Source organism: Saimiri boliviensis, chromosome 6 (assembly GCF_048565385.1).
Source record: "Saimiri boliviensis isolate mSaiBol1 chromosome 6, mSaiBol1.pri, whole genome shotgun sequence".
NCBI classification, from domain to species: Eukaryota; Metazoa; Chordata; class Mammalia; order Primates; family Cebidae; genus Saimiri; species Saimiri boliviensis.
This window is the reverse complement of record NC_133454.1, coordinates 65502203-65517792: the sequence shown is the minus strand read 5'-3', so window position 1 is coordinate 65517792 and position 15590 is coordinate 65502203. Positions and strand designations below refer to the sequence as shown.

Genomic DNA, 15590 nt, shown 5'->3' with positions numbered 1-15590 from the left:
CTCATTTGACAATGTAGTACATTATCTATTGTTTGGGACCTATTCAAGATTGAAATAGTTTCATTTTAATACTCTGATGTAGATGTTTTCCAAATATGCTTTTTAATTCTTGCCTTCACACCTTTGTTCATGCAGATGGTCCCTGGATTATAACTAATTCACTTGCTCAGAAAGCATGTTTCTTTCTTCAACCACATGCTCCCAAAGTAAGCACTCTTGAAGGCCATGCTTTAAAAGCAGAAGCCAGTTTCTTAGGATGCAGTAAATGAACAAAACACTTTATATATAGCCCTCCCATTTTCTTCCTCTTCATCTCATTTTTGTGAGACCTAAATCAGCAAATACATTAAATGATGGTTTGCATAGACCAGTCCCTGGCTGTCTAGTGTCTCATTATAGTCAGTTGTCTTTAGGAAGGGTATGTGGAGCACTCAGTTTGCATTTGAGCTTCTGTCAGTAACTATGGTCAAGATAATTATTTCAGTAGCGTTACCTGGCTGCTTTGAAACAGATTTATGCCTTATCCTTTTGTGAAGTCTGACATGGAACAGTTCCAAATTGATAGTTGTGTCTTCTCAAGTTAGAAGAGTCTGTACTTTTTGTTTGTTTCTTTTAGACAGGGTCTCACTCTGTCACCAAGGCTTGTAGTGCACTAGCACAATCTCAGCTCACTGCAACCTCTGCTTCCTAGGCTTAAGTGATTCTTCCACATAAACATCCCAAATAGCTGGGACTACAAGCCCATGCCACCATATCCAGCTAATTTTTGTATGTTTTTAGTAGAGACAGGACTTCACCATGTTGGCCAGGGTGGTCTCAGACTCCTGAGCTCAAGCAATCTGCCTGCGTTGGCCTCCCAAAGTGCTGGGATTACAGGTGTGAACCACCATGCCTGGCAATCTTTTTAAATTCATCTTGAAATCATTTGCGTTTTTTTCTTTCTACTTCATTTTTTTCTTTTTCTCATCTTTCTTTTCCTCTATACATTTACCTGCATAAAACATTCACAGGGATGATTATGTAATGGATTGTTTAGTGTTTACGCTGGCATTGCCTACTGCATGCTCACATTTAGAAACAGGAATAATAATATACCTACTGACAGATATGATGATGATCAACTAATCAGTGTGAAGCGTTACAAATACTGTCTGGCACATAGAAGACACTCTGCAATTGTCATTATTTACAAACTGTTGCAGCCCTGCAGCTCATTAAAACATTGGTTCACAGACTTCACTGATTGGACCGTTTGGAAGGCAGATAGGGAGAATATATTTCTATACAGTCCCTATCTTGAAGTTTCTCTCATAATCTTTCAGCTTTTTAATTTAGTACCGTGTCCACATGAAAATGATCTAAATCACATTTAAACTACTAAAATATCAATTAATGATTTATTTTATGTATTTTTTAGGATATTTCTGATTCATTTGCATCCTTGAAGAGCATCTGTAGAAGAGGAAGTAAAAGATGGGTGTGAAAACATTTACTCATAGCTCCTCTTCCCACAGCCAGGAAATGCTTGGAAAGCTAAATATGCTGCGAAATGATGGACATTTTTGTGATATCACTATTCGTGTCCAGGACAAAATCTTCCGGGCACATAAGGTGGTACTAGCAGCTTGCAGTGATTTCTTTCGCACCAAACTTGTAGGCCAAGCCGAGGATGAGAACAAGAATGTGTTGGATCTGCATCATGTTACAGTGACTGGCTTTATACCTCTTTTAGAATATGCTTACACAGCCACTCTATCGATTAACACAGAAAATATTATTGATGTTCTAGCAGCAGCCAGCTATATGCAAATGTTCAGTGTCGCCAGCACCTGCTCAGAGTTTATGAAATCAAGCATTTTATGGAATACACCCAACAGCCAACCTGAAAAGGGTCTAGATGCTGGGCAAGAAAATAATTCTAACTGCAATTTTACTTCTCGAGATGGGAGCATTTCTCCCGTGTCCTCAGAGTGCAGTGTGGTAGAAAGAACGATTCCTGTCTGCCGAGAATCCCGGAGAAAGCGTAAAAGCTACATTGTTATGTCTCCTGAAAGTCCTGTAAAGTGTAGCACACAAACAAGTTCACCCCAGGTACTGAATTCTTCAGCTTCCTACTCAGAAAATAGAAACCAACAAGTTGACTCTTCCTTAGCTTTTCCCTGGACTTTTCCTTTTGGAATTGATCGAAGGATTCAGCCTGAGAAAGTTAAGCAAGGAGAAAATACCCGGACTTTAGAATTACCTGGCCCATCTGAGACTGGTAGAAGAATGACTGATTATGTGACTTGTGAGAGCACAAAAACTACCTTGCCTTTAGGTACCGAAGAAGATGTCCGGGTCAAAGTAGAAAGGTTAAGTGACGAGGAAGTCCATGAGGAAGTGTCCCAGCCTGTCAGTGCATCTCAGAGTTCCCTGAGTGATCAGCAGACAGTTCCAGGAAGTGAACAAGTCCAAGAGGACCTTCTGATTAGTCCACAGTCTTCCTCTATAGGTATAATGTCTTCTGTGTTTTTCATGGTGCTGTAAAGTCAATTCAAACATTTTTAAGTTCCTGGTAGATAAGTTTTGTGCTTGGTCATATAGGAAATATAAAGAAGAGTGAAAAGTGATGACTGGATTTGTTTAAGATGCCATTAGCACTATCGCTTATTTTTTACAAGTTGCACATTGGTGAAGATAGAAATAATTGAATAATATCTGATGGGACAAAGGCAAATACACACACACACAAAACTCAGTTAAATCCAGTTTGTGTTTTATTCTTAATTAAAATATGTATTGAAAACTTACCATGTGCCAAGTAAACATTGATGATACATAAAGAAAAACACATAGTCCCTGCAAGAAAGAGATTGATCATCTAATTGGGGAAGCAGATATGTAAGTAAATGATTACAGTGAACTATTTAAAGTGCTGGGGTGTGAACAAAGTAGTATGGTTGCAACAAAGAAAAGAGCAAGTTAACACTATATATTTGAGCTGGGTCTTATGCAATAAGTAAGAGTTTACCCAAGTGAGAGAATGTCATTTCTGTGAAAACATAAAAGCACAGAGCGTGTATGCAAACACAGAGGTATGGAAGAGCATTGTGTGTTTGGTAAACAGTGAATTCAGTGCAAAATTATGTAAATAAGCACAGATGCCTGAAAGTGCAGGAAATAGTGGGAGATAAGATAAAAAGGAGGAGTTGAGCGCGGGCTGTGAAGAGCCTTGAATCCTAGTTTCAGTAAGGGTTGCATTTAAGTACAGGTAACGGAATCCCTCCTGCAGTAACTTAAACCATAGCAAGGTTTTATTTTTATCACGTAAAGTATTGAGAAATAAAAGTCCAGGGCTGGTACAGTGAATCTTCAATGTAATCAGTGGCCTAGGCGACTTGTATATTTATAATGTGCCATCTTCTGTTTGTTGGTTTCATCCATAAGATGCTCACTTTATCTTCAGCTTTGTATTCTAGAAAGGAGCAATGCTTGTATAAAGAAAGCACTTATGTTCTCAGAAATTCCTAAAAAACTTCTGCTGGTCTGTGTCCCATTGTCTTTCCTAACTGCAAGGAAATCTGGGAAGATAATGTATATTAGTTGGGTATATAATTGAACAAAATTAGAGCAGAATGGATATTGAATATGCAGCTAGCAGTATCTACCACAAGTACACCAAGTAAGCTTGGATTTTATCTTAGTGGTAGCTAGTAACTAGGAGTCTACATTAAAGGAATTTTTAAAAAAAATGCAGATATTTTAGGAAAATTGGTATTGACATGCAGTGAGTTTGGTTGTATGGAGACAGTCTCAAAGACCAGTTGCAGTACACTTAACTTGGTGTGGATGAAGAGTCAAACCATGTGAAAGAAAACAGATGTTACAAGACTTTGTAAAGAAAGACTCAGTACCTGATGATACTGAATATGTGTATTGAAAGAACAGGAGCGGTCAGTACTCTGATGAGTAGCAAATAGTGGTCACTTTATTATATTCCATTGATTCAAAGTCACAAATTTTCATATTTTGTTATTTCTGAATCCAGCTAATGTCTTACACTTGGAAATCTTTTACAGTTGCTTTTTTCTTCCTTAGTACTGTAGAAAATAATGGCAATCGTACGAATCTATTCAGTGCAGTTATTGCAGTATGAAAATCAGTGGAAGGTGTTCAGAATCCAGTTTTGTGAGTAAATCATCAAGGTCAATTCTGTGTAAATTGTGCTTGAATGATGATCAAGCAGTGTCACGCCAAAAACAGTAGAAAAGACAACATTAGTGAGACTACCAGCTTGGGACTTTGCTACTAGTAGTGGCAAATTTAGTCTCAATAGGAGAAAACAGAAGAGCCAAAACCAAGGGGGACTGATCCATGGGGAAACTATATTCAGGTTTGGGAAGGGACAGAAGAACAGTGAATAATACAGATTTGTTCAAAAGATTGGAGAACTAGGAAGACCATATTAACTTTGTTAGTTTCTTGTGTTTTTACCCTCTGTGTGAGTTTCCCTGGGCTGCTGTAACAAAGTACCATAAACTGAGTGGTTTAAAACAAATTTATTCTCTCACAGCTTAGGAGGCCAGAAGTCTGAACTACAGGTGTTACCTCCCTTTGAAGGGTCTTTCTCTCTGAAGATTGTAGGGAAGAATCCTTCCTTGCCTCTTCCAGCCTGTGGCAGCTGCCCACAATCCTTGGTGTTCTTTGGCTTGTAGCTCCAGTATCTGATATTTTACTTTAGTATCTGCATTTGTCTTCAGGTGACCTTCCCTGTCTCTCTCTTCTGTCACTGGCTTCAAATCTTTCTCTCCATGAAAGGATACCAGTCAGTGGATTCAGGACCAACAGTAATCAAACACGACCTCATCTTAACTTGATTACATCTACAAATACCCTATTTCCAAATAAGGTCACATTCATTGGTACCAAGGATTAACATGTAGTGTCTTTTTTTTTTTTTTTAACTTGAAGTTCTGGGATACATGTGCTGAACATGCAGGTTTGTTACATAGGTATACATGTGCTGTGGTGCTTTGCCGCACCTGTCACCCTGTCATCCAGATTTTAAACCCTGCATGCATTAGGTATTTGTCCTAAGGCTCTCCCTCCCCTTTCCCCCCACTCCACCCCCCAATCAGGCCCCGGTGTGTGATGTTCCCCTCCCTGTAGCCATGGGTTCTCATTGTTCAACTCCCACTAATGAGTGAGAACATGTGGTGTTTGGTTTTCTGTTTCTGTGTTAGTTTGCTGAGGATGATGGTTTCCAGCTTCATCCATGACCCTGTAAAGGACATGAACTCATTCTTTTTTATGGCTGCATAGTATTCTGTGGTGTATATATGCCACATTTTCTTTATCCAGTCTATCATTGATGGGCATTTGGGTTAGTTCCAAGTCTTTGCTATTGTAAACAGTGCTGCAGTAAACGTCTGTCCACATACGTCTTCATAGTAGAAAGATTTATAATTTTTTGAGTATAAACCCAGTAATGGGATTGCTGGATCAAATGGTATTTCTAGTTCTAGATCCTTGAGGAACCACCACACTGTCTTCCACAATGGTTGAACTAATTTACACTCCCACCAACAATGTAAAAGCATTCCTGTTTCTCCACTTCCTCACCAGCATCTGTTGTTTCCTGACTTTTTAATGATCGCCATTCTGACTGGAGTGAGATGCTATCTCATTGTGGTTTTGATGTGCATTTCCCTAATGACTGCTGATGAACTTTTTTTCATATATTTGTTGGCCACATAAATGTCATGTTTTGAGAAGTGTTTGTTCACATTCTTCTCCCACTTTTTGATGGGGTTGTCGTTTTCTTGTAAATTTGTTTATGTTCCTTGTAGATTCTGGATATTAGACCTTTGTCAGATGGATAGATTGCAAAAATTTTCTCCCATTCTATAGGTTACCTGTTCACTCTGATGATCGGTTTCTTTTGCTGTGCAGAAGCTCTTTAGTTTAATTAGATCTCATTTGTCAATTTTGGCTTTTCTTGCAATCGGTTTTGGTGTTTTAGTCATGAAGTCTTTGCCCATGCCTGTGTTTTGAATGATATTGCCTAGGTTTTCTTCTAGGGTTTTTATAGTTTCAGGTTTTATGTTTAAGTCTTTAATCCATGTTGAGTTAATTTTTGCATTAGGTGTAAGGAAGGGGTCCAGTTTCTGTTTTCTGCATATGGCTAGCCGGTTTTCCCAACACCATTGATTAAATAGGGAATCCTTTCCCCATTGCTTGTTTTTGTCAGGTTTGCCGAGGATCAGATAATTGTAGATGTGTGGTGTTATTTCTGAGGCCTCTGTTCTGTTCCATTGGTCTATATATCTGTTTTGGTACCAGTACCATGCTGTTTTGGTTACTATAGCCTTGTAGTATAGCTTGAAGCCAGGTAGCGTGATGCCTCCAGCTTTGTTCTTAGGATTGCCTTGACTATAGAGACTTTTTGGTTCCATATGAAATTTAAAGTAGTTTTTTTCTAGTTCCATGTAGAAAGTCAATAGTAACTTGATGGGAATAGCATTGGATCTATAAATTACTTTGGGCAGTATGGTCATTTTCACGATACTGATTTTTCCTCTCCATGAGAATGGAATTTTTTTTCCGTTTGTTTGTGTCCTTATTTCCTGGAGCAGTGGTTTGTAGCTCTCCTTGAAGAGATCCTTCATGACTCTTTTAAGTTATATTCCTAGGTATTTTATTTTCTTTGTAGCAATTGTGAATGGGAGTTCACTGATGATTTGCCTCTCTGCTTGTCTGTTATTGGTGTATACGAATGCTTGTGATTTTTGCACATTGATTTTGTATCCTGAAACTTGGCTGAAGTTGTTTATCACCTTAAGGAGTTTTGGGGCTGAGACAATGTAAGTATACAATCATGTCATCTGCAAACAGAGACAGTTTTACTTCCTCTCTTTCTATTTGAATACCCTGTATTTCTTTCTTTTGCCTGATTACTCTGGCCAGAACTTGCATTACTGTGTTGAACAGGTGTGGTGAAAGAGGGCATCCTTGTCTTGTGCCAGTTTTCAAAGGGAAATGCTTCCAGCTTTTGCTCATTCGGTATGATATTGGCTGTGGGTTTGACATAAATAGCTCTATTATTTTGAGATATGTTCCATCAGTACCTAGTTTACTGAGGGTTTTTTTTAGCATGAAGTGGTGTTGAATTTTATCAAAGGCCTCTTCTACATCTATTGACATAATCATGTGGTTTTTGTCATTGGTTCTGTTTATGTGGTCAATTGATTTGCATATTTTGAATCAGTCTTGCATCCCAGGGATGAACCCAACTCGATCATGGTGGATAAGTTTTTGATGTGCTGCTGGATTCAGTTTGCCAGTATTTTATTGATGATTTTTGCATCAATGTTCATCAGGGATATTGGCCTGAACTTTTCCTTTTTTGTTGTATCTCTGTCAGGTTTTGGTATCACGATGATGATGGCCCCATAAAATGAGTTAGGGAGGAGTCCCTCTTTTTATGTTGTTTGGAATAGTTGCAGAAGGAGTAGTACCAGCTCCTCTTTGTACCTCGGTAGAATTCGGCTGTAAATCCATCTGGTCCTGGGCTTTTTTTGGTTGGTAGGCTATTCATTACTGCCTCAATTTCAGAACTTGTTATTGGTCTATTCAGATTTCGACTTCTTCTGGATTTAGTCGTAGAAGGGTGTATGTGTCTAGGAATTTATCCATTTCTTCTAGATTTTCTAGTTTATTTGCATAGAGGTGTTTATAGTATTCTCTGATGATAGTTTGTGTTTCTGTGGGATCAGTGATGATATCCCCTTTATCATTTTTTATTGTGTCTATTTGATTCTTCTCTCTCTTCTTTTATTACTCTGGCTAGTGGTCTATCTATTTTTGTTAATCTTTTCAAAACACCAGCTCCTGGATTTATTGATTTTGCAGGGGGAGAGTTTTCGTATCTCTTTCTCCTTAGTTCTGCTCTGATTTTCATTATTTATTGTCTTCTGCTAGCTTTTGAATTTGTTTGCTCTTGCTTCTCTCGTTCTTTTAATTGTGATGTTAGGGTGTTGATTTTAGATCATTCCTCCTTTCTCTTCTGGGCATTTAGTGCTATAAATTTCCCTCCAAACACTGCTTTAGCTGTGTCCCAGAGATTCTGGTACATTGTCTCTTTGTTCTCATTGGTTTCAAATAACTTTATTATTTCTGCCTTAACTTTGTTATTTACCCAGTGGTCATGCAGGAGCAGGTTGTTCAGTTTCCATGCAGTTGTGCAGTTTTTAGTGAGTTTCTTAATCCTGAGTTTTGATTTGATTGCACTGTGGTCTGAGAGGCTGTTTGCTGTTATTTCTGTTCCTTTGCATTTGCTGAGGAATGTTTTACTTCGAATTCTATGGTTGACTTTAGAATAAGTGCTATGTGGTGCTGAAAAGAATGTATACTCTGTTGATTTGGGGTGGAGAGTTCCGTAGACATCTGTTAGGTCTGCTCGGTCCGGAGCTGAGTTTCAAATCCTGAATTTCTTTGTTAATTTTCTGTCTTGTTGACCTGTCTAATGTTGACAGTGGGGTGTTAAAGTCTCCCACTGTTATTGTATGGGAGTCTAAGTCTTAGTGTAGGTCTCTAAGAACTTGTTTCATGAATCTGAGTGCTCCTGTATTGGGCGCATATATATTTAGGATAGTTAGCTCTTCTTGTTGCATTAATCCCTTTACCATTGTTTAGCCCTTCTTTGCCTTTTTTGATCTTTGTCAGGTTAAAGTCTGTTTTATCTGAGACTAGGATTGCAACCCCTGTTGTTGTTGTTGTTGTTTTCCGTTTGGTTGGTAAATATGACTCCATCCCTTTATTTATCTTTGCATGTGAAATGGGTCTCCTCAATACAGCACACCAATGGGTCTTGACTCTTTATCAAATTTGCTAGTCTGTGCCTTTTAATTGGGACATTTAGCCCGTTTACATTTAAGGTTAATATTGTTATATGTGTGCCGGGCGCGGTGGCTTAAGCCTGTAATCCCAGCACTTTGGGAGGCCGAGGCGGGTGGATCACGAGGTCAAGAAATCGAGACCATCCCGGTCAACATAGTGAAACCCCGTCTCTACTAAAAATACAAAAAATTAGCTGGGCATGGTGGCACGTGCCTATAATCCCAGCTACTCAGGAGGCTGAGGCAGGAGAATTGCCTGAACCCAGGAGGTGGAGGTTGCGGTGAGCCGAGATCGTGCCATTGCACTCCAGCCTGGGTAACAAGAGTGAAACTCTGTCTCAAAAAAAAAAAAAAAATATATATATATATATATTTTTTGATGCTAGCTGGTTATTTTGCACGTTAGTTGATGTAGTTTCTTTATAGTAACATTGGTCTTTATATTTTGGTGTGTTTTCGCAGTGACTGGTACTGGTTTTTCCTTTCCATATTTAATGCTTCCTTCAGGAGCTCTTGTAAGGCAGGCCTGGTGGTGACAAAATCCCTTAGCATTTGCTTGTCTGTAAAGGATTTTACTTCTCCTTCACTTATGAAATTTTGTCTGGATATGAATTTCTGGGTTGAAAATTCTTTTCCTTCCATCTCCCAAAAAAAAGAAAGGAAAGAAAAGAAAATTCTTTAAGAATGTTGAATACTCTCTTGTGGCTTGTAGGGTTTTTGCAGAGATATCCATTTTTAGTCTGATGCACTTCCCTTTGTAGGTAACCTGGCCTTTCTCTCTGGCTGCCCTTAACATTTTTCCTTCATCTCAACCTTGAAGAATGTGACAATTAGGTGTCTTGGGATTATTCTTCTCAAGGAGTATCTTTGTGATTTTCTCTGTATTTCCTGAATTTGAATGTTGGCCTGTCTTACTAGGTTGAGGAAGCTGTCCTGGATAATATCCTGAAGTGAGTTTTTCAACTTGGTTCCATTCTCCCTGTCACTTTTCAGGGACCCCAATCTATTGTAGGTTTGATCTTTTCGCATCCCATATTTCTTGGAGGTTTTGTTTGTTCCTTATGAATCTTTTTTCTCTAATCTTACCGTCATGCCTCATTTCATTAAGGTGATCTTCAGACTCCACTTGATTCATTCAGCTATTGATACTTTTGTATGCTTTGTAAAATTCTCGTGCTGTGTTTTTCAGCTGTATCAGGTCATTTATGTTCTTCTCTGAACTGGTTATTGTGGTTCACAATTCCTGTAACCTTTTGTCAAGGTTCTTAGCTTCCTTGCATTGGGTTAGAATATGTTCCTTTAGCTCAGAGGAGTTGGTTATTACCCACCTTCTAAAGTCTACTTCTGTCAATTCGTCAAACTCATTCTCTGTCCGGTTTTGTGCCCTTACTGGAGAAGAGTTGCAATCATTTGGAAGAAAAGAAGCATTCTGGGTTTTGAATTCTCAGCATTTTTTCTGATTTTTCTCATCTTCGTGGATTTATCTACCTTTGATCTTTGAGGCTGATGACCTTTGGCTGGGTTTGGATGGGATTTCTGTATGGGGGTTCTTTTTGTTGATATTGATATTATTGCTTTCTGTTTGTTAGTTTTTCTTTCAACAGGCCCCACTTCTGCAGGTCTGCTGCCGTTTGTTGGAGATCCACTCCAGACCCTGTTTGCTTGGGTATGACCAGCAGAGGCTGCAGAACAGCAAAGATTGCTGCCTACTCCTTCCTCTGGAGGCTTTGCCTCAGAGGGCCACTGGCCTAGTGCGAGCCAGAGCTCTCCTGTATGAGGTGTCCATCAACCCTTGTTGGGAGGTCTCTCCCAGTCAGGAGGCACAGGGTTCCGGGACCCACTTGAGGAGGCAGTTTGTTTCTTAGCAGAGCTTGAGCACTGTGCTAATAGAACCATGCTTGTCAGGATCAGCTACTCTCTTCAGAGCCCGCAGGCAGGAACGTTTAAGTTCATGGAAGCTGCACCCACAGCCGCCCCTTCCCCAGGTGCTCTATCCCAGTGAGATGGGATTTTTATCCATAAGCCCCTGACTGGGACTGCTGCCTTTCTTTCAGCGATACCGTGCCCTGTGAAGAGGAATCTAGAGAGGCGGTCACAGCCGCCTTGCCACACGGTGTTGATTTCTGCCCAGTCAGAATTTCCAGGCCTTTTTAGCACTGTCAGGGGAAAAGCGCCTACTCAAGCCTCAGTAATGGCAGATACCCTTCCCCTCACCAAGCTCAATTGTCCCAGGTGGACTTCAGACTGCTGTGCTGGCAGCAAGAATTTCAAGCTAGTGATTCTTAGCTTGCAGGGCTCCATGGGAGTGGGACCCACTGAACGAGACCATTTGGCTCCCTGACTTTAGCCCCCTTTCCAGGGTAGTGAAACGGTTCTGTCGATGGAGTTCCAGGCATCATTAGGGTACAAAAAAAGAACAGCTAGCTTGATGTCTGCCTGAATAGCAGCGCAGTTTTGTGCTTGAAACCCAAGCCCCTGGTGGTATAGGCACATGAGAGAATCTCCTCATCTGCGGATTGCAGAAACCGTGGAAAAAGCATCTGGGTCAGATAGCACAGTCCCTCACAGCTTCCCTTGGCGGGGAAAGGGAAGCCCCTGGCTCCTTGCACTTCTGGGGTAACGTGACACCTCACCCTGATTCTGCTCACCCTCCCATGGGCTGCACCCACTTGCTTAACTAGTCCCAATGAGATGAACAGGGTACGTCATTGGAAATGCAGAATTCACCCACCTTCTGTGTTGGTCTGGCTGGGAGATACAGACCAGAGCTGTTCCTATTCAGCCATCTCACCAGCAGCCAAGACGTAGAGTCTTTTTTTCAGAGAAATGATTTCATCCATAGCAGCCACCGAAGTTCATATTCCTGAATTGGGGTCAAGATAGTTTTGAAGAATTTACATGAATACACATTCAACAAAATATTTAATTTCAAGAAACAGCTGTTTGTTGATACAACCAAGTTTTTACCAAACTATCAGAGTCTTTAATTGAAAACACCTTGGTACCTGCTGAATAACAAACTGCCTACTGAATAATTACAATTTTAATCATTTAAGAAAGTAGAAACCCAAATATAAGTATGTTTCTAACTAGGCATGTGAAATAGTCATCTGTTACCACTCCCAAGTATATGTAATCAGTTCAGGTTATGCCTTTATGATGGCTTTGTTTTTGCTTTTGTTTGAGACTGAGTCTTGCCGGTCACCCAGGCTGGAATGCAGTAGCACGATCTTAGCTTACTACAACCTCTGCCTCCCAGGTTCAAGCGATTCTCCTGCCTCAGCCTCCCAAGTAGCTGGGACAATAGGCACAACCACCATACCTAACTAATATTTGTATTTTTAGTAGAGACAGAGTTTCACTGTGTCACCCAGGCTGGTTTCAAAATCCTGACCTCAAGTGATTGGACCACCTCAACCTCCCAAACTGTTGGGATTACAGGCATGAGCCACCACACCTGGCCCTTTATGATGTTATTAAGTTAATAAGTAGGCCAAGCGTGGTGGCTCACACCTTGCAGTGGCTCATGCTTGCAATCCCAGCACTTTGAGAGGCTGAGGCGGGCAGATAACCTGAGATCAGGAGTTCGAGACTAGCCTGACCAACATGGAGAGACCCCTACTAAAAATAGAAAAAAAAATTAGCTAGACGTGATGGTGCAGGCCTGTAGTCCTACCTACTCAGGAGGCTGAGACAGGAGAATCTCTTGAACCCGAGAGTTGGTTGTGGTGAGCCAAAATCAGCCGGGGCAACAAGAGCGAAACTATGTGTCAAAAAAAAAAAAAAAAAAAAGTAGAACAAACCTTTTAGTTACATAAGTGTGATCTGTTTCCTATATATTATTGTAAATATGGATTCTATAAAGCAGACATGAGAATCACTGTGATCTGAATATCATATAATCAGGTAATCCCACTGTGGTTTGTTTCATGTTTTGGGGGTTTTGTTTGTTTTGTTTTGTTTTGTTTTGTTGCCAGAGTCTTGCTCTGTCGCACAGGCTGGAGTGCTGTGACATGTCGTCAGCTTAATGAAACCTCTGCCTTGGTTCAAGTGATTCACCAACCTCAACGCCCTGAGTAGCTGGGATTATAGGCACCCATCACCATACCTGGCTCATTTTTGTATTTTTAATAGAGACAGTATTTCACCATTTTGGCCAGGCTGGTCTCAAACTCCTGACGTCAAGTGATTTGCCTGCCTCACCGTCCCAAAGTGCTGGGATTGCAAGCATGAGCCACTGCACCTGACCCTACTGTGATTTTTTTTTTCCTTGCCTTCATGGCAAATGTTGCTCTGAACAAACCTATCTTAACTCTAAACTTACATACTAAAACAAAGCCATACAGAAAAGAGAGTAAATTCCTTGGAATATTGAAGGCAGTCAATAAATCTGAGAGGGAGAAAAGGAAGATGTGCATGGTACTTTTTCTCCTGTAAGTTCTGTAGGAATACTTAATTTTACTCACTAATTTGTTAAAGAACATCTCTGAGAGGTATCTTGTCTTTTTAGGGATGGAGAATATAATGTTTAGTATATTTACTCTCAGATTTTAAAATAATAATTTGATTATCTGTGAAATTAGTTCAGATGGGATTTTACCTGCTGTTTTAAGTTTCCTCTGTTGCCACTTGTCCTTGGAAAGGTTGTAAAATTCAGTATCCTCAACTTGCAGCAATAAATACAACAAATTTAAAGGCAAAAAAAGACTGCTGATTTTAGGCTGAGCCTAACATGTTACTTAAAAAGATGACTCCCTAGTCCTTCCTAACCCTATCACCACTCCTAGGCAAACCACTGTGAATAGTAATATTTGCCTATTCTGGATGTTTTATATCAGTGGGATCATGAAATACATGTTTTTGTTTTTCTGACTGGCTTCTGTTTTTACCATAATGTTTTCACAGTTTGTCTGTGTTGTAAAGTTTTGAAATGGTTTTGCCAGTCAGAGATCTGAACTTGGCCCCCAGGGCCAGTTCAGATGAACTAATCCAACCTATGTTCATCCTCTTATTATAGTTTATTTCTCTTGTAGACCGTTAACACAGTAGGCAGGCAGGCAGATGATCATCAGGGCAGGTGTTAGACTAGAAAACAATTTCACCAAGGAGCAACAGAATCTGAATAACCAAAATATTTTCAAAAGACTGTTTCATGGAAAACAAACCTGACAGTGAAGGGCTTCTTTGAACTATTTAGGCTTAATTCAGCATAAACTTACATCCCAACGAGGGGCAGGTGACACCTCAAAAGGGATTTTATATGTGCCCTCTCATTAAGGATCCCAGGACAAAGCAACAAGGACTTTAGCTGAATCTCCATTGGTCTTCATTTCTGCCAGGGCCCTATAGCCAAAGACCACCTATGATTGAACAAGTTGAGTCTGTTGCTCATTTGCAGCAAGGGAGATTATACACCATGAGGTTTTTAGGGCTGGTTCTCAGTAAAAAGGTGTTAAAAAGATCTTAGCAGAGGATTTGGTCTTGTGTTAGGTGACTTCAGGGTTGCTTATTCTCCATTAGGGAGGATTCAAGGAAGTGAGGTTTGCTCAGGACAGGTGATTTCAGAAAGGAGAGATAATTCTATGATTGAACATCTTAATATTATCTAGGGATGCAGACTAAAGTGTATCTATAGCAGTAGTGACTCATTAGCTGGAGAGAGATGGGGATGACTGATATTTTTGTAATTGCACAAATAAAGGTATTTTTTAGTCTCTCTTTAATAAGGGTCATAGAGTGACTTGATCTTACATTGTTCTGTGAGACTGTTTATGTCCCTCAGGAGAATACTGTGGCCGTAAGGACCAGGCCCCACTCCTAAATGAGTGCCAGACTTGTTTCTAAATGTTGGAAGATGCTTCTCTTTTTCAAGTATGAAGTGAAATCTTATATTGAAAACCTTTAGAACAATGTCTGGCACATGGTAAATACTTAATAGGAGATGACCACTGTAATTACTTTTCAATTTCAGAAGGATTTTTGTAAGTATCTTGAATACCTAAACAGTGGCAGTAGCAACATGAGTTTGATGCAACAGAAGTTATCATATAGCACTTCTAACTGGGGAGAGAGTCCACTCTGTCTTGATAAGCTAACCCTTAACCATATAAAGCTGATTGTCTCTGTGAATCACTTTTACTGTTTCACAAGGTAAAAAGCATCTGATCAGAATTCTTAGCCTCTCACTACCACTGAGAATAGAATTCCTATAGTACACAAAGGAAACTTCATTTTAATAATTGAAGAAACATCACTATCACTATCACCTCAGGAAAGTAATCCTGCATGTAGGGGTGTGTGTGTGTGTGTGTGTGTGTGTGTGTGTGTGTGTGTGTGTGTATATCCTGCTGTTAAATCAGTTTGAAATTCCAATTCATATGATTACTTGTGTTATTATTTGCAAAAACCATCATCTCAAAAAAAAAGATTCTTAAAAAATTTATTTTTTGCTAATAGCTGTATAAGTGATAATATGTGTTTTCCTCTACAGTATATGTAGAATTCTGAAAGTCTGTTTTAACTCATTTTAGCTTGGAGTGGCCTTCATTTTTAGCTGTTGGTACATTCAGTAGCCATGGGTGAGGGAAAGTTGCTTTGCTTTTGCTTTGCATGCTCATTATCCATTGAATTGGGGGATCCAGATATTTTAGAATATAGAGATGGATTTGTTTGAAGAAGGACCATCTGCTAGATATATCTTGTACTCCATTTTAG

General features: G+C 39.8%; 1 protein-coding gene across 8 annotated transcripts in view; it reads left to right on the top strand.

Moving 5' to 3' along the window:
* Positions 1-15590, top strand: part of ZBTB44 (zinc finger and BTB domain containing 44) — an 86017-nt gene that overhangs the window by 53017 nt on the left and 17410 nt on the right. For 6 of the 8 annotated variants that reach the window (XM_039471434.2, XM_039471433.2, XM_039471431.2 and 3 more), the window contains one exon: positions 1418-2491. The exons of the other annotated variants lie outside the window; for them this stretch is intronic. In XM_039471434.2, the coding sequence (XP_039327368.1) occupies positions 1474-2491 (1018 nt within the window). In that variant the 5' untranslated portion in view covers positions 1418-1473. The remainder of the gene's footprint in view (positions 1-1417; positions 2492-15590) is intronic. 8 annotated transcript variants of the gene reach the window in all.